We start from the raw sequence: 27,045 nt of genomic DNA, 5'->3' as shown, positions 1-27,045 counted from the left end.
GAAGTCTACTCTCATCACATTCCACTAAAGGAAAGAATAAAATGCACACTCATTTTGGTATGAAAACCTATCTTACAATACAGGAAAGTGGAGGATAAGGGGATAAGCAGAGTGGGGGGGGATGATAGAAGGGAGGGCATGGGGAGGAGAGTGCAATTTGAGGTCAACACTCATGGGGAGGGATAGGATCAAAAGAGAATAGAAGTAATGGGGGACAGGATAGGATGGAGGGAAATATAGTTAGTCCTATACAACACAACTATTATGGAAGTCATTTGCAAAACTACACAGATTTGGCCTATATTGAATTGCTTGCCTTCCAAAGGGAAGGGGTGGAGAGGGAGGGAGGTAAAGAAGTTGGAACTCAAAGTGTTAGGATCAACTGTAATGTTCTTACCACTAGGAAATAAGAAATACAGGTAAAGGGGTATAGAAAGCTATCTGGCCCTACAGGACAAAAGAGAAGACAGAGACAAGGGCAGAGAGGGATGATAGAAGAGAGAGCAGATTGGTCATAGGGGCAATTAGAATGCTTGGCATTTGGGGGGGGAGGGGAGAAAAGGGGAGAAAATTTGTAACCCAAAATTTTGTGAAAATGAATGTTAAAAGCTAAATAAAAAAAAAAAAGAAGAAGAAGAAGAGATCCAGAAGTGGGGTCCATGTCAGTATAATGGGAAGGGTATATGTGAGAGAAGAGGAGAGGACAGAGCCAAGATGATGAATTAGAGGTAACCCAGATGAACTCTCCCACAGAAATTGCCACTTAGGTTTATAACATAGCAGAGCTTCTGAATGGAAAGTGTCTCCTGTTCCTAGGCCAATAAGAACTTCCCTAAGGGGGTCTCCACTGGCTTACTAGAGCTGGCCCCTATGGCACCCTCATCAGGGACTAATCACCTCATCTAGATGTGGTTCAAAGCATGGAGGGTGGGGGAGAGTGGAGGTTCAAGGACAAGCATTCCTTCACAAAGAAAGTCCTTTGATAGAAAATCTTACCATAGTGTTTTTAGGGGCTTTCTGTGATGGTTTCTGTTGTCCCAAGTTTACATTGTCCCCTCCTGGCTGTTGCTCATTAATATTGTTAGAGTGAAATAAAGAAACTGAGTATCATCCAGACAAATGATTTATTTAATGAGACATGTTTGCAGAAACAAACTGGGTCCCAGCTCTCAGCAGCACAAGAGACAAGATCATTGGTCTCTACACAGTTAATACACAACTTGAAGGGAGTGAAAAATGGGATATAGGGATTATGTCACTTGGTTTCTTATTGATGAGAGGGAGAGAGGTAGTTTTTGTGATATTCCTGAAGTAGAGTGACATTTGAAAGGAGGAGTAATCTTGTGACTTAAAATCAGATGAGTTTGAGACTTAATTTCACAGTGGGTAAAGAGCAAAATGGAGTTACTCAAGCTATTTTTTTTTTTAAGTAACAATCCTGAATTCTTAGCAGCAGCCCCTAAACAGCTTAGGCAAATGGTCCAGACTAAAAAAAACAGTAATAATAACAATTCATATCAGGAAATCAAGTGACCTAGACAGTCACTGAAACAGCACTCTACCTGGATGTAAACAAGCAATCTTACAAGATAAACACAAAATCCCTTAGGCCTTTGAAATCCAGAAGGTCTAATGTAACTCCACGAGCTATATAAGCCAGTAGAGAGTCTTAGCTATTGGGGGCAGTCTGGTCTTTGTTCAGAAAAATAGGGAAAAAATGCGTACTATAGTTTCCTACAAGCTAGAAGTGACAGAGCTAAGTTTTGAGCTCCATGTGTCTATGATTTTATAGCAGCTCTCAAATTGAACCAAAACATCTCCTGCTGAGCTTCATCCCTGGGCCACTCCAGGTAAGTCTTAGCATTCATGATCTTCCGAAGCTTACAGAACCTCTGAGGAATGGCTTTCTTCTCAATGGGTTCCAGGAGAATCAGAATAGCCGCATCATTGTTCTCATCAAAGAAGCGAAAGTGGGAGAAATCCAGCTCATATTTACACCACTCACTCTTGACAAAGCTTTCTGAGAGCACAAAGAGTGTTTTGTAACTCTTGTCAATGCAGTCAATGATGTTGTCAATGATCCACTTGCCAGGCACAAAGTCCCGCTTGTGGAGGCACAGTCGGAAGGGTGGGTCAAAGTTCTCCAATTCCTGGACCATTAAGTTCTCAACCCAGTTAGAGTCCCCTTCACTGTAGGAAACAAAAGCATCATAACAGATCTCCCGATCTATGTTTTTCCTGGGCTTTCTCTTGGCCTGGAGCCAGGCCCACATCATTTTCATGTACCAGATGCCATGAAACCGGTAGCATAGAACCCCAGCCAGCAAGGCAAGCAGGAAAAGGAAAAAACAAATTGCTATCACCAGCTGCACTCGGTAGCATTCAGAGAAGGAGAGTTGAACATCTTGAACTGGCTTGCCCCTCACCTGGAATGGAGAATCACAGAGGTAGCTTTCTGGCCAATCTGGCAGGATTCTAGCCAGCAGCGCTTGTTCTTTGTAGACAAAAGACAGAAGTTCACAAGAACAAATGAAGTTGTTGCCTCCGGCTGCCAAACTTTCCATCTTCTGAAAGGACTCAAGTTGTGCCTTAGAGAAAGTATGTACTGTGTTCTGACTGATGTTCATTGCCACTAAATTGGGGAAATAAGCGGCATCTGGTAGGGTCTTTAGCTTATTTCTGGAAAGATAAAGTTCTTTAAGGTGTGGCAGAAGCAAGTGGAAATCACTGAGATGATTATTACTGATATCTAAGATCTCCAGGGTCTGGGGAATACATGGAGTTACTCTATAGGTTTTTGTGCCAGAGATGTTCAAATATTTCAACTTCCTTGGCCACTGACAACTGTCAGGCATGGAGTCAAGGTTATTCTTGCTAATGTCAAGGTGAGTCAGGGTGTTCACAGTCAGCAAGAGTTCCCCCACTTTTTCCAGAGATTCAAATTTATTTTGACTCAAACTTAAGGTGCGCAGTCTTGGCCAGGCCCCCTCACAAGCTGAATTTTCTAGACTATTTTCACTCATTAAACCATCGCTGAGATCAAAATATTCTAGGGATTTCAAATTTCTTGAAAGTTCACAAGGGACGAGGAAAACTTTGCTACTTGTGAGGGTGATTCTTTTAATTCCTCCTAATAACGAATACACAGAGCTCAGGTCATAAAATTTGTAGAAACTTCTAATCTGTAACTTACGAATGGTGATTGCCTCAACTTTCCCTTGATTTTCAATTTTACTTACAGCTTCATCTTCCCAGTCCCCAATTCCATTAAATTCACAATCCTCAAGTACAATCTCCAGCAATTCAGAAACAAAGGAATACATTTTAAGAATTCCATCAAAACTGTTATCTGTGAGTTGCACATTTCTAAATATAATCTTCTTAATAAGTGGGTTGGGAGCATCAGATGGCAATGAAAAGTCAAAATTTGCCAGATCAGTGTTTCTCAGTTCCAAACACTGCAGAGAACTTGCAAGGTCAACCATGATGGCAGGCAATAAATTTGGTTCCTTGATGCTAAGAGTCAGGTGGCTTATGTTGTGAATAGACTTCAGACTTCCTGACTCATATATCTGCAGATAATCTGCCTCAATCTCAAAGTCCTCCAGCATATCCAGCCCTTCAAAGTCTTGCTTCTGCAACTCTAAGATGTTACGGTTCCCTGCTTTAAGAACCCTCAAACTGGAGAGGTGCAAAAAAAGGGGGCTTGGCCCAAGTCGTGGGTAAGGATTGTCCTGCAAATGTAGAACTTGCAAGGAAAAGAGGGAATTAAACCAGGAGGGTAACAAGTAAGACAAGTTATTGTTGGACAAGTCCAGATGTTTCAAATTTCCCAGGGACTGAAAGGAATTTGGTTCTATTACACGAATTTGGTTAGATTGCAATAACAGAGCTTCCAGGTTGACACAGGTCCGAAGGTCTGTTTCTCTGATGTGTGAGATCTCATTGAAGGACAGGTCTAACCATTTCACAGCCTCCGACAAGCCTGAAGGAATAGTGCCCAAAGACTTGGAATGGCCATCACAGACACCAGCAGAATCACATGACATAGATATCTGCTTGGGAACATCTTCTTCTGAGAAACTAATTATGGTCCACAAGACCCACACTGTCCACTTAGCACGTCTCATTGTCCAGGGGCTCAGCCTTAAAAAGAAAAAGAGACCAGCATGAGTAACTCTCTTTACCCTAATGTAGCATTCTCCAAGGCTAACAATAATCCTAGAACAACAGCTCATAAACATTGTAATGGTCCTAAACTTGTTCTTACCTCTCTGATTCTTCTCTTTGGGATGTTTGTGAAGCTCAAATGATATGTTTGTTAAGTCCTTTGCCCACTTTAAAATGTCATATAAATGCTAACATCTGTCTCTGTCATGTAACTTCCAAAGACTCATCAAGACTAGATCAAAGTCTAGTTTTGATTTGCCAGGAATTTCCCCATTATTTGGATGCTTCACAGATTTGTATGGCATAGAAACAGCAGCGATCTTTGATATGAAGGGAGAATGATCTAGCTTCACATCCTATCTCTGATAGTTACCACCTATGTGACCATGGGGGAAATATTTTTTTTAACTTTGAGATCCAGCTTCCCCATTTGTAATGATAAGGATAAGATTAATAACCAACATCTTGGCGATTCAGAATTTCCCCTAACCCCCTTCTTTCAAAGTCCTCACTTAAAGTTCAGTTTTTCTCCAGAAGGACATTATTGATAATAAGACTGCATTGATTCTCCTTATCTTGGTCCGCCCCCAACCAAGCTTGCAAGCAATTTAAGGCAGGGAAGCCCACTGTGTTCTGCTCAGACTTGGGTGGAGACGGTCTTTTGCCTAGATAGCCCAAATCCAGGGGTGATCTGATAAAAGAGGTATTTCCTCTGTCCAGGAATGAAATGATGATGGAGTGATATCAGCCCCTATTGGAAGGGTATGTAAATTGTGCACACTGAACCCAAAATGACCTCCATTCCAGACAATCTCCTTTGCATGGATACATGCATGCTGCCTGCTTGGACAGAAATGAACACTGTTGTGGCCTCGTCCTGTTTGTTTTCCTTCAACTCTGAAGGCTGACATTTTGGTGCTATGACTCAGATTAAGACAAGAGAGGAGAGACTGGACCATTGTCCCGATGGTGCTAGAATTAGGCATTCAGGACTTATTCTCCTGAACACTCCAGCCCTGATGGGGGGAGGTAAGTGATAAATCCCTTCTCAGTCCCCTGCTCCTATCGTTGGACTCCTGCCTGTTTGGTGCAGTCTGAGTTTTTCTCTCTGGTGCAGGGTTGTTGTGAGGATACTATGGTTGTAAAGTATTAGTGCTTGGCATAGGACAAAAGTTATCTAAATGTTAACTATTTTTATTAATTAGATGTAATTGCTTCATACTTGATAACTTTATGGGTTTTTAGATGTGATCAGTATACAATGCCAATGGTGATGAGATGAATGATTCTCTGTGTAAGGTAATTTGGAAGTACATTCAACTAAATTAAGGTCACATGATTATTAATTAATTGGTCTTCTTTCAAGTTTTAAATACATGATATGGTTTATGGTATTGTTATATTTCTAAATATTCTTATATTGTGTAATTTGGTAGACAATTGTATCACGTATGTTGTTACAAAAGCAATTCCTCTTATAATCTAAATGTTGTTAGATTAAGAATTGTACTGTCAGAAAAAAATGAATAGGTTAGGAAGCTGTGGGGTCATTCTATCAGTTTCAAGTAAAAGGAAATAGGTAATTATACAAAGAAAAGACCTTGTAAAATCTCCTTTGTAAAACTACAAGGATTTTTGGAACTATCTAGTAATAAATTCTTAGCAACCCTGCACTGAGTTTTCTGTGTTGTGGAATTCTTACTGAGTAAATGGGAATCCTTGCACAAAATAAGGGTGTGATTTTCAAGTCTGCTTCATCTAAGGATATATTTATATGTGTGTTAATTTGAAGGTCTGTGAGCTATCTCATTCATTATCTATGTGAGATTCCAGAATGTAATTGCTTTCTTAACTTCTAGTGACATATTTAAAGACAAAGGGAAGAAAAAAATACTGAATAAATTTGTAAAGGTCTGGTAAACTTTGTTATTGTGATAAGGTTAATTTAATTGAGTATGTTCTTCTTGGCTTATAAAAACTGAATCTCCTCCCCATAACAAACATCTCTTTAGCTAGAGAATTTAGATAATTAGGAATATTGTGGTAATTAGGAATTTAGGGTTTTACAGTACTTTGGGGATTTATTTGTGTTACTTAAAAGACATTTTACACCAACTTAGCTTTGATCAATTCCAATTTTAGAGGTTTCCAACTAATTTACTTCATGACAAATTTATTGATTATTCCCTTTACCTTTTTTATTTAAATAAATTTTTATTTAAAATTCCTTTAAATTTTGAGCTATTTTTTTAAAATGGAAATACTTTTTCAAAGAAATGTTTTATAAAAATCTTTTGTATGATTTTTAGAAGACCTACTAAATTTTTTATTTGCAAGATCATTTATTTTCTTCATAATTTGGTATTGGTAACAATTGTACCCAAACCTACTGTGAATTTCCAAGTTTCAAGTTGGTTGTGTCCTTGTTCCAGCCTTAAATGGATGTTTTCAGAGAAACAGAGTCAGAGTCAGCAGGTCATTAGGTGAAACATCAGAGATCTAAGGCTAATGATTAATACTAAAGCATCTAAATTACTATAATGAGTCTTAAGTGGGAAAGACCTTGCTGTTTTAATCTGAATTGATTCCATGACCTAATCAAAAGTTAAAATTAGCGTTTAGACTTATTTATAAGATTCAATTCCTTAAGTAACTCATTTTTTCATATTGAGTCTAATTAGAGAAAGGTAAACAAGAGAAACAGAGACATAAATCTATTAAGTTGTGAGGGTAAAGTCAAGATCTTCTGTTTTTATTTTAAGGAATAGGATTTCAGTACAGACAGTTATGTTAGTGAAGAGTAGTGACTTACAGGCTAGGGCTATCTTGTGTTATCGTAATGGGAAATCTAATTTGACTTATGTTTGTTGTTCAATCTGGAATTAGAATAGGTGTAGAAAATGTATGCAAATTACTTATGACTCACCTTAAAGATTGTTCCCATTATTTAAAGGGATTCTGAGAACAGTAGTATTTTTCTGTGATGAATCTCTTACTGTTGCCAATGTAGGATTGTAGTCAGATATGTGATCCTTGAGAGCTAAACCCAACTGAAACTCTGATTACTGAAACGTAAGACCTTATGGGACAGTTAACTGACATTATTCTGAGTCTGACTCCAGATACAATCATCAAGGAATGCTATTGAGCCAGTGATCCACAATGCCAGCAATCCTATAAGGTTTTACATCTATGAACTGCAGACAATGTTCTCATGGGAAAGGCTGGGAGAATGACTGTTTGAATGAGTCCCTTGACTCAATTTCCCCAATATGACACATGGAGTAGAAAATATCCTAAGTGGCTGTCTTTAAGCCTCTCTCAATGCATTTGACCACCTATATAACTTTGCCTGTGTATCAGTAAGCACCCCAACATACACACAGGGGCCTGCTATCACAGGTTCTTAGATCTTCATTCATAAAAGGAAAAGTAACTTTTGAAGGGTTAACAACCACTTTAATCAAGCACATATATCAATCCTTTAACCAAGCACATATATCATTCACCTAGTTCAGGGGAATCAGCACCCTGAACCCCAAAGTCATCAACAGACATGGCTTCCTCTGCCTGACCATAATTCAACAGACAGCAGTCTGATCACACCAGAGAAGGAACCACGACATCTGGGTTCTCAGTGCTGGGGGGGCTTCTTAGTGGTTTCCCAGAGTCTTCATCTGGAACTCAAACCTTATTACAAAAACTAAGTTCCAAAGTACAACCTCACCCTCAGAGTCTTTATACACTTTTTAGAGCCAGAGGGCATCACATCCCTAGAGAAATAGTGCCTCATTAACAAAAGGTGTGAACCTTCTTACAAATCTTCCCAAGCCTGACCATGTGGGGGAAAAGATTCTCCTCAGTCACATTCAAATAGAAGCATTATTCTTCTTGATTATACTAAAACGAAAACAGCAAAAGATCCTATTTTGCTTGCCATTACAGCCTGGAACTCACATGAAGTTAGGGAAGCATTGTTCTCTTAGTGTATAGTTATGTTCCTATTCTTGTATGGCAAATTCCTATAATCATGTCAGATGACTGGTATGAATACAAGATTAAATACTTATCTTATAAGCTAATACTAGAGCGTATCTCAGTTACTATAATAAGATGCAAGTATAATATTTGAGCTATTTGACCTAGGATTTTAGTCCTTTCTATATTCCCAACAACTAACTTAAATATTTACCCTTGACATATGTTACTAGTATTCCTGGACAAGTTGGGGTCTTTTAATTCCTCATAATGGTGTAGGGATAATTAGGTCAAAGACTTATGAAACCAGGATATGAGTCTATTATTTAGTTAATAGCATAACTGTCTCAGTTCTGTTACGATTAGTTATCTTAGAAGAATGGCTTGTGATCTAGCTTGTAAATGCCTTAAAAGAAATGTTCACCTTAATTAGGAGTTATTTATCTGAACATGGCTAGAAGTTGGAAGTGCTTTATTGTAAATAACTTACTTGCATTATTGGACATGGTTGTTGGGAGAGTAATTTAAAATTGTGTTAAGACCATTTTTGTAGGAGATTTTTAACAAAGAAAGGGGATCTCTGCTGGGGATGGAAGCTCAATTCCATGTGGACAGTCTCGGGCGGGTAAAGGTGGGAACTTCTAAATCTTAGAGTTCTCACGAGGCCCCCCAGGAAACGACTGGGAATCGAGGTGAACTGAGCTATCTCGTGTATTTCCGCCTCTTCCCGTGAGAAACGTGATGGGAGAGAGCTCTCCCCGCCCTCGAGATTGTCCCGGATCTGGGCACACTATTGTTATCTAACAGCACGGTATTCAGATGCAAACTATACGGCTGGAGAGCTTAAGTAGGATCAGGAAAGCCTGAAAGCTCTCTTGGGCGGAGGGGCCACGTGTGAGGACAGAAGGCTTCGCTTTTCCTCTCTCCTCTCTCCCCTCCCCCTCTCTCCCCACTTACACTTCTACTTCCAATCTCTTATTGTAAGATCTTTGCCTCTTTGGGAGATCTTTCTCTCTCCCTCCTAAGGAAGAATTCCCCCTGCACTTGTAACCAGAACCCTGAATAAAGCTCAACCCTTGTTCGACTCTGATAGGTCTCTTCTCTCATACGAGTATCCAGTTTGGCCAGCCGAAGACCTCCGATAGAGGTAAGGTAAGACTCGGGTAGCCCACAGGCCTCTAGGCCTGGCAGATCTCCACAAGTGACCTGAGTCTAAGAAGACAGTTTACTGGAAACTGCTTAGACCACACTCACACCAGAGCACTTCATCAGATAGTATCCTGAGAACTAGACACCTGTGTGAAATGAGACTTCTCAGCCTTAAATGAACAATTTTCTTCACTGTTTCCTTTTTCCCTTTGGATATTTATCTGTTAGGCCTACTTACTAAAGCGGACTGCCCACTTTGGTTTTGTCAATGTGTCCATCAATTTCTCTCTTCTCCCTCTCCCCCACATCATTACCAAAACCTGAAATTGTTGGACATATCAGTAAGTGAAATATTGAAGAGGTTAAGCCTTTCATTAAAATCAGATGAGGAAATGTGAAAAATGATGATTAATAATCGATATCTTGGAGATTCAGGATTTTCCCCAACCCCCTTCTTTCAAAGTCCTCACTTTAAAGTACGGTTTTTCTTCAGGACATTACAATAATGAGATTGCATTGATTCTCCTTATCTTGGTCAGCCCCCAACTAAACCTACCAGGGATTTAATCTAAGGTAGGGAAGCCCACTGTGTTCTGCTCAGGCTTGGAGACAGATTCTTTGATTTAGATAGCCCAAATCCAGGGGTGATCTGATAAAGGAGGTATTTCCTCTGTCCAGGGATGAAATGATGATGGAGTGATAACAGCCCCTGTTGGAAGGGTATATAAACTGCGCATACTAAACCCAAAGTGAGGTCAGTTCCAGACTGGCTCCCATGCATGGACGCATGCATGCTGCCTGCTTGGAGAGAAATGAACACTGATTTGATCGCATCCTGCTTGTCTTTCTTAGACCAAGCTCTGAAGGTTGACACTACCTAACAGTGTCTGTTAGAGGTATCTTCCATCCCTCAATATTAGATTATATTCATTTATCCATGTGTCGGGATATCTCACCTCCAAATAGAATATTGTTTATTTGTTTTTATCACAGTCGGTCAATAAGCACCTGCTATGTGCTAAGCAGTCAGGAAATAGCAGCAAAAGATAGTGCCTGCCCTCAGGGAGCTCTCCATGTAATCAGGGAAACAAGCAAAAAATATATACTTCTGTGTTGGTTGCGGAAGAAGACCATGCCCTCGGAGAAATGATGACTTGACTTTGTTTTGAGTGAGGGAGGGCTGTGCAAGTCACCAGCCTCACTTCTCCTCCAGAGCCATCTGAATCCAGTGACCAGATATTGATCAAGATGACTGGAGATGACCCAGGATGCACTGGTATGCTTTCCATTCAATACATCATGAGGAAAACTCCCTAACAATTAGAGCTCTCAAATGTGGAAGGGACTCCCCTGTGAAGGAACAGGTTCCACCTCACTAAAAACGTTCAAGTGAAAGGTGAATGAACTTGAATGTTTTTGAGAGGAGGTCCTTGTTCAAGTACAGCCTGAACTAGAGGGCTCTGAAGTTCATTCCAACTCTGAGATTCTTCATTTCCACTAACTTTTCTCTCCCTGGGTTGGGGGAAGGGAGAGTACAACAGATCAGATCCTGATACCTGTCAGAGATGCAGTAATATGTTTTATGAACAAATTTTTTCACTTTTATATAAAGGACAATGATTACCTGCACCTTAACTACATTTTCAAACTGTTAAAATAAATAGTTATTACATCTTAAATTGGCACTCCTGCTTTCTTACAGAAATGATATGTAAGCACTTTGTTCAAAAAACTACATGCTAGTTTACCGGACTGACTGATCCGCCAATGGAATGCCATAGACATAGTATAACTGTATTTCAACAAGGCATTTGATGATATTATGATATTCACATAAACAAGATGATCTAACCTAGACAGTTTTAACAGATTTCTAATGGATTTTCCAGCCTCCAATCTATCCCATCTGCAATCAATTCTTCACACTGCTACTCAAGTAAAATTCTTTGTTCACTTTTCTGAGCACTCTTTTCTTCAAAAAAACTTCAGTAGCTCCCCATTATGTAACTGAATAAAATATAGAGAATTCTTTTTATTTCATCCTAGAAGTGATAGGGGGCCACTGGAGTTTATTGAATAGAAAAGTTATATGGTCATCTTGGGCTTTAAGAAAATTATTTTGGCTGCTAAATGGAGGACAGTTTGGAGTGGGGAGATCTTGAGGTAGGTACAACCCACCAGCAGGCTACTGGTGATGAGGGCCTGCACCAGAGTGGTGGCAGTATCAGAGGAGAGAAGGAAGAATATTTGAAAGATTTTTGCAAAAGTGAAATTGAAAGGCTTTGGCAAAAAAATTGAATGGAGGCATTGGATGGGGCCAATGACATGAGAGGTGAGAGAGTGAGGAGTTGAGGTTGAAAACACGGGAGACTTAGGGGATGGTGTTGCTTTTGACAGTAACGGAAGCTGAAGGGGGAGGGAGAGGAGAGAAGATTTACATACTCAAATACTAAGATGAGTTCAGTTCTGAACATGCTGACTTCAAGATATTTACATGACATCAAGTTTGAGATGTCTGAAAGGCAGTTATAGATAGAAGATTAGAGGTCAATAGAGAGTTTAGGGCAGTACAGAAAGCTTTGAGAATCACTAGCATTAGAGTCGGTAATTAAATCTACGAGAATAGATGAGATCACTAAAGGAAGTATTATAATAAGAGAAAGAGAAGAGGCCTAGATGAGGACCCAGTAGGATACCTATGGTTTGAGGGCATAACCTAGATGAAGATCCAGCAACGAAAACTGAGAAGGAGTGGTCAGATGGGTAGTAGGAAAACCAGGGACAGCAATGTTCTGAAAACCTAGAAAGAAGACAGTATCAAGACAAAGAGGATGGTCAAGAGTAAACAGTGGAAAAGCCTACAGATAGTATGTGCTAAGCAGTCAGGAAATAGAAGCAAAAGAGTGCCTGCCTGCAGGGAGCTCTCCATATAATCAAGGAAACAAGCAAAAAATATATATATACACACACCTTTGACACTGTTAGTCATGAGGGCTTATGGAAAATTATGTCAAAATGTGGTTGCCTGGAGAAGTTCATCAATATTGTATGTCAATTTCATGATGGCATGTTTACCCGGATTCTGGATAATGGACAAAGCTCTCGTGCCTTCCCAGTCACCAATGGAGTGAAACAGGGCAGTGTGCTTGCTCCCATGCTTTTTAGCATGATATTTTCAGCCATGTTGACAAATGATTTTGAACACAGCATCAAGGTCAGCTACCATACTGATGGTAAATTCTTCAATTTGAAAAGGCTACAAGCCAAGACAAAGTGGAGGGAGTGTTGGTGCATGATTTTCTGTTTGCAGATGATTGTGCAGTCAATGCAGTCTCTAAAGCTGAGATGCAGCAAAGTATGGATTAATTCTCTACTGCCTGTGCTAATTTTGACCTAATAATTAACACCAAAAAAACACAGGTGCTCCATCAGCCACCACCACAGGATAAATAAGAAATAATTAAGAGAGGGAAGGTACTAGAATTAAGGGTGGTTGGGAAAGACTTCCTGAAGAAAATGGGATTTTAGCTGGGACTCAAAGGAAGTTAGAAAAGTCAAGAGGTAGAGATGAAAAGAGAACATTCTAGGCTAGAGAAGATGCCTGGAGCTGAGAGATGGGGAGTCCAATGTCACCAGGTGGAATAGTACAAGGAGAGTACAGTGTAAGAAGACTGGAAGGGTAGGAGGGGTCTGAAGGGTTTTGGATGTCAAAAAGAAAACTTTGAATCTGATCCTGGAGGTGACGGAGCCAATGAAGCAGGGGAGTGATGAGATCAGATCTATGTTCCAGGAAAATTGGTTTGGTCGGGGAATGTGTCCCATTTTGGTTCTCCTATCCCTAGTACCTGACACATAGAAGGTGCTTAAGATTTCTTAATTGTTGAGTGAATGAATGAAAGTGCTATGAAAATCAACAGATGAATTATTATCAGCTCTAGAGGTCTTTGTAAATCTTTTTTTTTTTGTCAACAACAACCACAAAAAAACATTTCAATATACAAGTGCAGCTTGAAAAAGTTGTCAACCTTTATTATAAGAGCAGCTAGGAGGCACAGTGGATAAAATGCTGGGCCTAGAGTCAGGAGGACTCATCGAGAGGTCTCAGACACTGACTGTGTGACCTTGGACAAGTCATTCAACCCCATTTGCCTCAGTTTTCTCATCTGTCAAATGACCTGGAGAAGGAAATGGCAAACTACTCCAGCATCTTTGCCAAGAAATCCCCAAAGTGGAGTCATGGAAAGTCAGAGACCACTCCACAACCATGAACCTTTATCATGTATGGTTTGGTTTTTAAAGTGATTCATGTACATCTGTACCTCTTTCAGATTTTGCCAAGTTTAGAAGTAGGCAGTAAAGGACATAGAGAGGGACAAGGTGAGGCAGACGGATGTTAGGTTGTTCAGGAGTGGCTGCACTGGGATTGGAGTCAGCAAAAACTAAGTTCAAATTGTGGCCTCCCACACAGTAGCTGCATGGCACTGGGCAAATGACTTAGCCTCTGCTTACCTCAGTTTCCTCAAATGTAAAATGGGATGATTGTAGTGCCTACCCTCCAGGGTTGTTGTAAGGATCCAATAAGCTTAGCATAGTGCTTGGCACTTTGTAGGAGCATAATAAATGCTTGTTCTCACCACTTTCCTAGAGTGACTTCCCCAAGGTCACAGCCTTAATAGGGATCTGAGCTCAGGATCTTCCTGGCTCCCAGCCTAGGACTGTGTCTGTTCCATGACTCTACTTCTCAGTCTCATTGAGAATTAACTCCATTGCTTACTCAAGAAAATATAGCCTGCATTAGAAAAACATCTCCAAAGCTATAGAAAAATATCCCCAAAGCACCAAATGCTCTATCATCATTCGCTGATCTGAAAGTACAAGTTAAATAGCTGACATTTACATGATGCTTCACATACATTATTTCTTTAGGGAAAGGGGGAATGAGAGGAGAGGAAATCATAAACCATCCAGTGAGGCACATGCTATAACTATTATAATCCCCTTTTTATACAGGCAACCAAACCAAAGTCATACTGATAGGGTAGGATTCTGGGAACTTTCTTGAACTTTCCTCAAGTCTTAACTTGGCTTTTCCTACCCAAATCTGTTACCCTTAACCTAGCCTGGCCTTCCTTTACCTGTTACCTCTGGTAACACCTGCCACATCTGCTTCCCACCCCAGTCCTCCATTGTCTGGTACCTTCCCTATTGCCTCCAGCTGTTTTTTCCCACCATTGATCAGTAACCCCAATTGTATCAAGTTTCTCCTTGGACTCCTCCTCAAGCCCCTCCCTATAGCCCTCCTCCCATCACCCCCAGAACTCTCCCACAGTCTTTCTGTATGTTAGCTCCATCTCATCTTCATGAAGGCACTCAGATTCTGTCTAACTCAGATTCAGTCCAACTCTGGTTCTGCCTAGCTGAGATTCAATCTAGCCTGCTTGGTAATACAAGTGTCACAAATGGTGAAGCTTCTTAAGAGTCAACCCAATATGGCAGATCTTTAATAAACTTTGTTTTACTTTAGTTGAAAGAAGGCTTGGGTCAAATTCATTTGAGCAGGACCCAGGTATTTTGGGGTCCCAAGCACCCCAGACCTCAACATTATGGTTCTCTGACAATACTGTTTGTAAGTGGAGGAGGTAGGATTTGAACTCAGGTCTTCCTAATGTTAGTCAATACTAGCTTTACTAAGTTTGCTTGTTTTGACCAGGTGCCCATCGTGTGCCAAACAAACAAAAACAAAATTAATCCCTGCTTTCAAGGAGATCTATTGGTATTTCTACTACAACACAAACAAACCAAAACCCATGACAAGTGGGGGCATATAAAAAGACTCCATTAACATTTGTTGAATAAATGAATGAATGAATCGGGAGGAGAAGCACTATACTTGCAGTCAGCCTTGGGAAAGAGCTAATCTCTCTCAAATTTAAGAGCTACCTTGACTTGTGCTTTGATCATCAGACAGGACCAAGGATTCACCTTCTGGCTGCATAACCCAGGACAGGTAACCTAACAAATCAGCACTCCAAATTACTGTCTAAAATTTAATTTAATAGATGGGGGCAGAGCCAAGATGGCAGAGCAGAAAGATGCATATACTCTAGCACTTCCCCCACAATCCACAAAATACCTGTAAAAAATGACTCTCAACAAATTTGAGAGCAGTAGAAGCCACAGAACTACAGAGTGAAAGAGATTTCCAACAAAAGATAATCTGGAAGGCCAACAGGAAAGGTCTATCCCATGGGATGCTGAGTGGAGCAGAGCCCAGCCCTGGCCATGTGGCACAGGGAGGAATAGAACCTGAACAGGCTTCTGGGGCAGAATTCCCAGCAGGAAGGGTCCCATATCCCTCAATCCACAAGTGACAAAGAAAGCTTCAAAGGTCAGTGTGGGAGAGCTTTCCCAGCTGGTCGAGAGGGAAGCAGGGATCCCCCCTGCACTGGCCCCAGGTGGTGGCAGAGGTGGTGGCAGAGGTGGTGGCAGCAGCACAAGCAGGCGGCAAGTGGCTGTGGAAGCAGCCTGGGTCCAATGTCCTAGTGGCTCAGCTTAAAGTCTCTGGGGGAATTGAGCAGGGGATCTGAACCTCAGCCCTGAGCACAGTCCTGGGGGGAGGAGGAGAACTAGGGCCCTCCTCTTGACAAAGGATTCAGAAGTCAAGTAACTGACTGGGAAAATGCCCAAAAAAATAATACCATAGAAGGTTACTTTCTTGGTGAACAGAGGTCTCTTTCCATCCTTTCAGATAAGGAAGAACAATGCATACTGTCAGAGGAAGTTATGGCTTCTGCCTCCAGTACCTCCAAAATGAATATGAAATGGGTTTAGGCCATAGAAGAGCTTGAAAAGCGTGTCAGCAGGGGCGGAGCCAAGATGGCGGAGTAGAAAGACGCACATACACATAGCTCCGAACCCACAACCCACAGAACGGCTACAGGGGAGTAACTCATGGTGAATTCTGCACCCAGAGGCCATGGAATATTGGAGCGAGGGAGATTTCTGTTCCGGAGGGACCTGCAAACTTCTCGCAGGGGGTCCTTCGCGCTGCGGACTGGGCGCCGGGACTGGGAGCAGAGGGCAGCCCTGCCACGGCCGCGGCACCAAGAGGAAAAGATCCGAGCGGGCTTCAGGGACAGGATCTCCAGCGGCCACGCGGGTCCCTCCACCCACAGAGGGACCTGCAAACCTCTCGAAAAAGGTCCGTCGCGCTGCAGATGTGGAGCCCAGCCCAGCCCAGACCTGCTGTGGCCACGGCACCAAGAGAAATAGACCTGAGCAGGCTTCAGGGACGGGATCTCCAGCGGCTGCACAAGTCCCTCCACCCACAGGTGACGGGGGTTGGTAAGAGAGTCTCTTTGGCGGGTCGAGAGGGGAGTGGGGTGCCCCCATGATTCGGGCCCCCCTGGGAGGTAGAAGCTGACAGGTGGCTGCAGACAGGGGCTCCCCAAGCGGGCGGGAGCCTGAATCCATTGTGGAAGGTCTGTGCATAAACCCCCTGAGGGAACTGAGCCTGAGAGGCGGCCCTGCCCCCACCTGAGCACCTGAACTTAATCTCACACTGAATAGCAGCCCTGCCCCAGCCAAAAGCCCTAAGGCTGGAAGCAGCATTTGAATCTCATTCCCCAAAAGCTGGCTGGGAGGATCAGGAGGCAAGGTGGGTGTGAGGAGAATATTCAGAGGTCAAGTCACTGGCTGGGAAAATGCCCAGAAAAGGGAAAAGAAATAAGACTATTGAGGGCTACTTTCTTGGAGAACAGGCATTTCCTCCCTTCCTTTCTGATGAGGAAGAACAATGCTTACCATCAAGCAAAGACACAGAAATCAAGGCTTCTGTGTCCCAGCCCACCCAATGGGCTCAGGCCATGGAGGAGCTCAAAAAGAATTTTGAAAATCAAGTTAGAGAGGTGGAGGAAAAACTGGGAAGAGAAATGAGAGGGATGAAAGAGAAGCATGAAAAGCAGATCAGCTCCCTGCTAAAGGAGACCCAAAAAAATGTTGAAGAAATTAACACCTTGAAAACTAGCCTAACTCAATTGGCAAAAGAGGCTCAAAAAGCCCATGAGGAGAAGAATGCTTTCAAAAGCAGAATTAGCCAAATGCAAAAGGAGATTCAAAAGCTCACCGAAGAAAATAGTTCTTTCAAAACTAGAATGGCACAGATGGAGGCTAAGGACTTTGTGAGAAAGCATGACATCACAGAACAAAGAGAGAAGAATGGAAAAATGGAAGATGATGTGAAATATCTCATTGGAAAAACAAATGACCTGGAAAATAGATCCAGGAGAGACAATTTAAAAATTTTGGGACTACCTGAAAGCCATGATCAAAAAAAGAGCCTAGACATCATCTTTCATGAAATTATCAAGGAAAACTGCCCTGAGATTCTAGAACCAGAGGGCAAAATAAATATTCAAGGAATCCACAGAACACCGCATGAAAGAGATCCAAAAAGAGAAACTCCTAGGAACATTGTGGCCAAATTCCAGAGTTCCCAGGTCAAGGAGAAAATATTGCAAGCAGCTAGAAAGAAACAATTCAAGTATTGTGGAAATACAATCAGGATAACACAAGATCTAGCAGCCTCTACATTAAGGGATCGAAGGGCATGGAATAGGATATTTCAGAAGTCAAAGGAACTAGGACTAAAACCAAGAATCACCTACCCAGCAAAACTGAGTATAATACTTCAGGGGAAAAAATTGTCTTTCAATGAAATAGAGGATTTTCAAGCATTCTTGATGAAAAGACCAGAGCTGAAAAGAAAATTTGACATTCAAACACAAGAATGAAGAGAAGCATGAAAAGGTGAACAGCAAAGAGAAGTCATAAGGGACTTACTAAAGTTGAACTGTTTACATTCCTACGTGAAAAGACAATATTTGTAACTCTTGAAACATTTCAGTATCTGGGTACTGGGTGGGAGTACACACACACACATGCACACACACACACATACATAGAGGCAGAGTGCACAGAGTGAATTGAAGAGGATGGGATCATATCTTAAAAAAAAATTTTAAAAAATGAAATCAAGCAGTGAGAGAGAAATATATTGCGAGGAGAAAGGGAGAAATTGAATGGGGCAAATTATCTCTCATAAAAGAGGCAAGCAAAAGACTCATTAGTGGAGGGATAAAGAGGGGAGGTGAGAGAAAAACATGAAGTCTACTCTCATCACATTCCACTAAAGGAAAGAATAAAATGCACACTCATTTTGGTAGGAAAACCTATCTCACAATACAGGAAAGTGGGGGACAAGGGGACAAGCAGGGTGGGGGAATGATAGAAGGGAGGGCATGGGGAGGAGAATGCAATTCGAGGTTGACACTCATGGGGAGGGATAGGATCAAAAGAGAATAGTAGTAATGGGGGACAGGATAGGATGGAGGGTAATATAGTTAGTCCTATACAACACAACTATTATGGAAGTCATTTGCAAAACTACACAGATTTGGCCTATATTGAATTGCTTGCCTGCCAAAGGGAAGGGGTGGAGAGGGAGGGAGGTAAAGAAGTTGGAACTCAAAGTGTTAGGATCAACTGTAATGTTCTTACCACTAGGAAATAAGAAATACAGGTAAAGGGGTATAGAAAGCTATCTGGCCCTACAGGACAAAAGAGAAGACAGAGACAAGGGCAGAGAGGGATGATAGAAGAGAGAGCAGATTGGTCACAGGGGCAATTAGAATGCTTGGTGTTTGGGGGGGGAGGGGATAAAAGGGGAGAAAATTTGTAAGCCAAAATTTTGTGAAAATGAATGTTAAAAGTTAAATAAAAAAAAAAAAAAGAAAAGAAAAGCGTGTCAGCAGCCTGCTAAAGGAGAACCAAAAAAAATGCTGAGGAAAATAACACCTTTAAAAAGAGGCTAACTCAATTGAAAAAAGAGGTCCAAAGGCCAATGAGGAGAAGGAGGCTTTAAAAAGCAGAATTAGCCAAATGGAAAAGAAGGTTCAAAAGCTCACTGAACAAAACAGTTCTTTAAAAGAGAGAATTTAGTTCAGGGAAGCTAACAACTATGAGATAAACCAACAGGTTAGAAAACAAAACCAAAAGTTTGAAAAAATAGAAGATAATGTGAAACATCTCACTGGAAAAACAACTAACCTGGAAAATAGATCCAGGAGAGACAATCTAAAAATTAGGGAGCTACCTGAAAGCCATGATCAAGAAAAGAGCCTAGACATTAGCTTCCATGAAATTATCAAGGGAAACTGCCTTGATATTCTAGAACCAGAGGGCAAAATAAATATTGAAAGAATCCACCAATCACCTCCTGAAAGAGACCTGAAAAGAGAAACTCTTAGGAATATTGTGGCCAAATTTCAGAGTTCCCAGGTCAAGGAGGAAATATTGCAAGCAGCTAGAAAAAAACAAATTGAGTATTGTGGAAATACAATCAGGATAACACAGAATCTGGCAGCTTCTACATTTAGGGATCGAAGGGCTTGGAATAGGATAATCTAAAAGTCAAAGGAACTGGGATTAAAACCAAGAATCACCTATCTAGCAAAACTGACCATAATACTTCAAGGGAATAAATGGTCATTCAATGATATAGAGGACTTTCAAGCATTCATGATAAAAAGACCAGAACTGAATAGAAAATTTGACTTTCAAACACAAGAATCAAGAGAAGCATGAAAAGGTAAACAGGAAAGAGAAATCATAAAAGACTTTCTAAAGCTGAACTATTTACATTCCTACATGGAAAGGCAATATTTGTAACTCTTGAGACTTTTCTCAGTATTTGGGTAGGTGAAGGGATTACACATACATACACTGACACACACATACACACACACACACACACACACACAGAGTACAGGTTGAGTTGAATCAGAAGAGATGATGTCCATAAAAAAAATAAAATAAAAATTGAAGGGTAAGGGAGGAAAATACTGGCAGGAGAAAGGGAGAAATGGAATGGGGCGGGCTATAACTCATAAAAGAGATAAGAAAAATCTTGTTCAATGGAGGAGAAAAGGGAGAAGGTGAGAGGGGAAAAGTAAAGCTTACCCTCTTCACATATGACTTAAGGAGGGAATAACATGCTCACTAAATTTGGTATGAAAATCTATCTTATACTACAGGAAAGCAGGGCAGGAGGGGATAAGTGGGGTGAGGGGGATGATAGAAATGAGGGCAAATGGAAGAAGGGAGTAAGTAGAAATAAACACTTTTGGGAAGGAACAAGGTCAAATGAGAGAATTTTTTAAAAAGTAGGGGGGACAGGGTAGGATAGAGGGCAATATAGTTAGTATTACACAACATGAATATTATGGAAGTCTTTTGAAAACAACACATATACAGCCTGTATTGAATTGCTTGCCTTCTCAGTGGGGATGGGTAGGGAGAGAGAGAGGGAGAGAAGTTGGAATTCAAAGTATTAGAAATGAATGTTGAGAATTATTATTGCATATAGCTGTGAAGTAAGAAACACAGGTAATGGGGTATAGAAATTTATCTTGCCCTACAAGAAAAGTGAGAAGATGGGGATAAGGGAAGGGTGGGGTGTGATAGAAGGGAGGGTATATTGAGAGAAGGGGTAATCAGAATGCAAGGTATTACGGGGTGAGGGGAGGGGGAAATGGGGAGAAAAATTGGAACTCAAAATATTGTGGAAATCTAAAAATAAATAAATAAATACAATTTTAAAAAACCATAAATGCAAAACCACAAGGGCAGGGTAAATAAGAGGACTTGTCTTTTGTAGAAGATCCCTATAGTAAGCTCATGCCCATGGCTACCATGTAAAACAAACCATCTTCAAGAACTGGAATCAAAGGAAGGTTTCTACTTTCAAAATAAATGAAATAAAACTGTAATCTGGGAAAAAAAACACAAGCAATGTCCAAAATGAAACAATGTTACTTCAGTAACTTTGTTCTGGGATATTTTTCTCATTCTAATCATAATTACTCATATTTAAATAGGATCATAGATTTAGAGCTGGAAGGAATCTTTGAGATCTAGTCCAAGGGTGTCAGACAATGTCAGTGGATGCCACAACACTCCCAAGTGTAGCCTGAACCAGTTTAAAATGTAATTGGGAAATATTTACTAAAACAAATAAAAATACAATAAAACAAAGACAATGTTAATATGTGCTTATCTAAGTCAATAAGCTGCCTAAGGGATTCTTATGTATGGAATTGTGGTCCCCATTTCTGTTTGAGTTTGACTCCACTACTGTAGTCCATTCTACAGATGAGGAAAATGAAGTTCAGAAATGTAAACTATCTTGTCACACCAGTAACAAGTAGCAGAGTCAAGAATTAAACCAAAGTCCTCTGACTTTCAACCCAGGGTACTTTCCCATTGCATATGACAAGGACTGAAGTTTTATACAGCACTTTCTCATTATCATAGGATCACATATTTAGAGCTGGAAAAGAATTCAAAGCTCATTTGCTCCCAAGTCCTCATTTCACAGATGAGGAAGCTGAGATTCAAATGGAGAGGTAATTTTACCCAAAGTAATGCCTTGGGGCAGAGAAAGGACTCAAACTCAGGTCCTGGGACTCAAATCCAACACTCATTCTACTGCACATAGCAGAGAAAAGGTATAAATGTCATCTCCCAAGCAACTACAGTGTTTGCTCTTTTGCATCCATTTTTTCAATTTCTCTTAAGAAATATGAGAGTGCCAGGATGAAACAGAATGAACCCCAGAATACTTCCTTGTTTAAAAGAAAAAGTTCAGGAGAGATGTTGAAATTAGTGGGAAGTGAAACTGATGGTCAAAATTAACAGTTCCAGTAAAACGTTTTGATACTTTGTAAAAGGCAAACAACAGCCACAAGGAATACTCAAGATTAATGCAGAAGACCTAAATGCAATTCCCACCTCTAACCTACTAATAGCTGTATGACCTTGAACAAATCACCTAACATCTCAAGGGACTTAATTTCCCGGTCTGCTAAATGGACATGAATGACTGTCTCACAGAATTGCCATGAGAAACTAATAAGATAATTTATATAGGTCAATTGGTCAGTCAAAAACACTAACCATGTGCTAAGCACTGTACTAAGCACCAGGGATACAAAGAAAGGCAAAAAATAGTCCCTTCCCTCAAAGAGCTCACCTTCTAATGGAGATGTGCAGATAACTATTCACTTACAAGATACAGAGTAAAAGCAATCATAAACCATCACCACTATCATTATTATAATTATTGTGTATGTTCTACCAAATGTGAGTTGAATGTCATTATATACCTCCAGAAAAAGAACTGAACAAGAGGCGTATGAGTCAGGAAACATCAGTTTATTCAGCCTCCAGTTTCCAACAAAAACATTTAACATCTCTACACCAATCTCATACACCAATACACAAGTTCTTCTTTTGAGAAGAGGAAGTCTAAAAGGGGAACTTCAGAAAATGCATAATACACCAAATTTCATCTGGGCCTGGACATACTGGACAAATCCTTTCAATATGACAGCTGGCCCAGAACCAATTCCAATAGGGAGAAGTGAAAGAAAGTATGGGCATCTTTGGTTGAGCACAAAGGTGAAGAAAGAAGGGAATATTAGTAGTAAGAGAAAGGGAGATAAAAAAAAAACCAGGAAGGAAATTTCCCCTATTTCGTCATATGCCTCTGTCTGACCCAGAAAAGCAAATCAACGTTGACTGTGTCTTCTCTATTGCACCAGTTAACCAGGAACAGTCCAGAGCTCATCTTTAGAATAAGAGTTACAGAATGTAAGGTTCAAAAACCTCCTAGTCCAATCCCCTCATTTTACAAAATTTTACAAAGGGAGCTATGGAGTTGCAAGGGCTCTTAGAGATCATCTAGTCTAAGCCTTTCATTTTACAGAGGAGAAATCTGAGGCCTGGAGACTTAAGGTGTCTGGAATCTTGGCTTCCTTGAACACCCAGATCAAGTACTACTTTCTATGGGAAAACTTTCTTAGTGACCTCCCCCTTTCTTTGCTCCCCCATCAGTTGCTTTTATCATCTCCACAAATTACCTCATATTCATTTTGTATAATTATATGTATACTTATATGAGTGTTGTATAGATATGCATCCTTATATGCATATATACATGTTGTCTCCTTGACTTCTGTTCAAATTTATACTAGTATTACCACAATGCCATAGTAAATATCTCAAAAATATTTGTTGATTGGATAATTGATTGCTTTATCTAAGATCATTCAGTTAAGAAATGATAGAGCTGGTTAGTCATTCAATAAACATTTCTCAAGCACCTACTATGTTCCAGGCATTGTGCTATTTGCTGGGTACACAAAGAGAGGTCAATCCTTGCTCTTGAGAAGTTCACAGTCTTCTAACTTTAGATCCAATTGCCCTTCCCTTCAATGGACAAGGTAACTGAGGCATAATAATGGCTAGTATATAATAATAGCTAGCTTTGCAAAGTATTTAATAGATTATCTCATTTGATCTGCTCAACAGCCCTTTAAGTTAGGTGCTATAATTATCCCCATTTTATAGATATGGAAAAGAAGTGACTTGCCCAGCTCTTAGAGATTTAAAATCCAGTCTTCCTGACAAGCAGATCACACAGCTTCTCAAGAATGAACTAGATCTCAGGATTCCTGATTCCTCAGTTTGGTCATGTTTTTTCTTTATATTAAACCAGGATGGTCACACTTAAGATCATTTTCTTTTCTGTCTCCCACCTCCACCCCAAAATGCAAGCAGATTTTAAAAGTCCTTCCTAATTGGAGAAAAGTCTCCTATTGTATGAATACTTTGTAGAATTGACAAAGTTAAAGTTGCTGGGTCTTTGGTGTCTCCATCTGCAAAATGAGGCTATTGGCCTCTAAACTTTGATCCTAGGGTGAACAGAGCACTTGATTTGAAGTCAGAGAAGTTAGGTTTGAATTGTCACTTGAATCGTTCTAGGTCTTAAGTTGTCTCTACTAAATTAAATAAATAAAGGGGTTGGCCTAGACTCCTTTCAGCTTCAAATCTATGATCCTGTTTCAGTCATTAATTTCACTTTTACATGCTCTGGCAATAACTTAAAACCAAGGTTTGACTCCAGTCCTCAGGGATTGGAGAGCTGGGTACCACTGAACCCCTACACCGCCCCTCCAAAAAAGATAACAGGCTCGGGGTGCCAGATTAGTTTGTTTTCCCATTATCTGAGGAGAGGCTCAGCTTTCACCGTCGAAGTGATTGAGAGATTTTTTTAACAGACTACCAAAACGAAACTGAATAGTTCCAGTAACTCGTCTAGCAGCCCTGACGCTGCGCCTGAAGGGAAGGAAGCCTTCACTTTCTCCAGCGCCAGCCACAGACTGGTCCCACCTGATCCCTGCACTCCCCCACAGGCCCCCCCGGTGTAGACGTACCTAAGGCCCCAGGACTCTCCTTAGGTCTGGATTAGACAGATCCAGGTGCGCTGCGTTCAGCAAGCTACAGCGGGAGCGCTCCCAACAGCTACAGGCTGGATGGATAGCGGGTGCGGGATGCTGGCTGCGGGATGCTGGCTGCGGGGGGCTGGCTGAGGGGTGCTGGCTGCGGGATGCGTCTGGAGCTACAGGAACGAGGGGGTGTCTGTCGTTGCCCCACCCTTTCTGAATTGCTCCTACCAGCTTGGGGCGTGAGAGAGTATAGGGAGGAGAGGCACGCTGGGCAGGGCCTGGAGGAAGGAAAGACGGAACAGACCAGGCCCTTCCCTCCTCGCACCGCTGGGCACCCCAACTGCAGCCAACTCAGACGGGCGTAGGGACGGGGCGGGGTGGTACGGGGAAGGGGGAGGGCAGAGACGGAAACCACACTTTCTTCTTAGTCCCGGATAACTCTTCATTCCTACCCAGATGCTGAGTTCAAAGCTCAGTTACCCAAGGGGAATTCCCCTCCTTCCGCACTTTCTTCTTAGTCCTGGATAACTCTTCATTCCTACCCAGATGCTGAGTCCAAAGCTCAGTTACCCGAGGGGAATTCCCCTCCTTCCACACTTTCTTCTAGGCCAATGGCCAAGAGGAGGTACAAACTGGAAATTTCAGAACAAGGAGTCTGGTGACTCCTCTTCCATCCCCTCTCCCCAACTGCCCTCCAAACCCGGTTGGAAAATGGAGCAAAGCAAGGCTGAGGGGAAGGCAGCGTGCCCTGGGTTCGAATTCCGATTCTGCAACTTGCTAGATGCGAGACACTTAGAAAATCAATCCCCTCTCTGGGGTTCCTGGTCCATGTCTGCAAAAAGAAGACCTTAAGCCAAATGATTCTCTCCAAGGAGGCTTCCAGCTCTAACCCTGGGATCTTGCAGAAGAGGGAAACCAGGCAGTTCTACCCAAAGCCGAGCCTTGTCACCAGGGGCTTTTCCAAAGCAGGGACTCCCAAGTCGAACTGGGTCCCAAGGCAAATGAGGAGGCGGTGATGAAGCCAAATGCCATCTTCCAAGCGCCGAACCTCCCAGGGTCACCTCTCCCTCCCTCCCGCCAGAGACTGAGTCTACTCTTTCCACTGAATTCTCCCTTTTCCCAGATCTCACTTCTGCCCTCTGGGCGCTGGTTTGTTTACACTATTCTCCAGTGATCACTCATCCACCTACAGTTTTCTTGCCAAAAAAAAAAAAAATTTCCAATATTTAAGCAATATTTAGTCTAAGAAATCTGGTAAGTAATGTCAAGGCTTCCTTGTGGTGAAAAAAGCACTTGGCTTTGTCTTTCTTGACTATGCAGGTTATAAGGATTTGTTTTTCTTCTTTTTCAATGGAGGTAGGGAGAGAAAAATCAAGGATTTAATTTTTAAAAAAGGAAAATAAAAGGTTGATTTTTTAAAGCAAGATAGTCTCTAATTAGAAGTTAAGGTCCATCTTGTTACCCTATAGTACTAGACCAAATTTTGTCCAAAACACTAATAAACTCCTTTTTTGAAAAATTTGGTAGTTTTGGGTCAAGAAAATTATTGGTACCAAAGAGTTGAGAGTATTTTTACCCCCTTAAGGGGAAAAAGTTTACAAGTTAAAAGGAAATCAAGGAAATATTATCAAGCAAAAAAGTTTGGCTCTTTTATTAACTTACTACTAATGTAATATTATAATCCAATGGAAGCTAACTCAATAAAAAGGACTCTTGTCCTCTCTGAATAACCCTCTGGCTATCACACTACAACTTACTGAATGGATAGCCCATATAAACTAGTCACCTCTATTTCTTCATCAGTATCTATGTCTTCCACTAGCTTTGTCATGGTGTCCAAACTGGCTTTCATTAAAGTACTCTATTAAAGGTTGCCTGGAGACACTTATATTTTAACTATGGCAAGGCTACTGCCTGTTAATCATACTATAATGGGTTTGTTTCTCTGATTATCTGATTAAAACCCCCTGATAATGCCATTGAGAACAGTTCCCAGAAGTTCTACTAGTCTTCTTCCAGAGAATCTAGTTATCATCACTTTGCCCCAGGCGCAGACTCTTGAGTATTTGAACAACAGGAATCTTGTCAGTGCTGAATTTCTTCTTGTGGACTTTTCACAGACTTTGGCTGAACCTACTGAAAGAGCAGTACCTAACATTCAACCAACGTTAGAGCTGGGAGGAGAATTGAAGAAATTTACCTTTGGGGAAAGAGATTAACTCAAAAATCTGCCACAGCTCATCTCCCCCTGCTTCTTTCTTCCCTTCTTTTGGAGCTATTTCTATCCTAAGATCACTACTATAGCAGCAATGGTCCCTGTCTGGAGACAAAAAAAGATAACAAGAGGATTGAACAACCAGGATCTGGGGTTCTAGTATCATGAAGACATCCTAAGCCAGTC

The 27,045-nt window shown here is 41.1% G+C and overlaps 1 protein-coding gene across 1 annotated transcript; it reads right to left on the bottom strand.

The window, feature by feature from the left end:
- Nucleotides 1-1,107: 1,107 nt before the first annotated feature.
- Nucleotides 1,108-25,701, bottom strand: TLR2 (toll like receptor 2). The gene is made up of 2 exons (XM_072621306.1): nt 24,633-25,701; nt 1,108-4,146 (listed from the first exon to the last, which is right to left on the bottom strand). The coding sequence occupies exon 2, from the start codon at nt 4,128-4,130 to the stop codon at nt 1,779-1,781; it is 2,352 nt and encodes a 783-aa protein (XP_072477407.1). The 5' UTR covers nt 4,131-4,146; nt 24,633-25,701; the 3' UTR covers nt 1,108-1,778.
- Between the last annotated feature and the right edge of the window lie 1,344 nt (nt 25,702-27,045).

Source organism: Notamacropus eugenii, chromosome 6 (genome assembly GCF_028372415.1).
Source record: "Notamacropus eugenii isolate mMacEug1 chromosome 6, mMacEug1.pri_v2, whole genome shotgun sequence".
NCBI classification, from domain to species: Eukaryota; Metazoa; Chordata; class Mammalia; order Diprotodontia; family Macropodidae; genus Notamacropus; species Notamacropus eugenii.
This window is presented reverse-complemented; position numbering and strand designations above follow the sequence as displayed.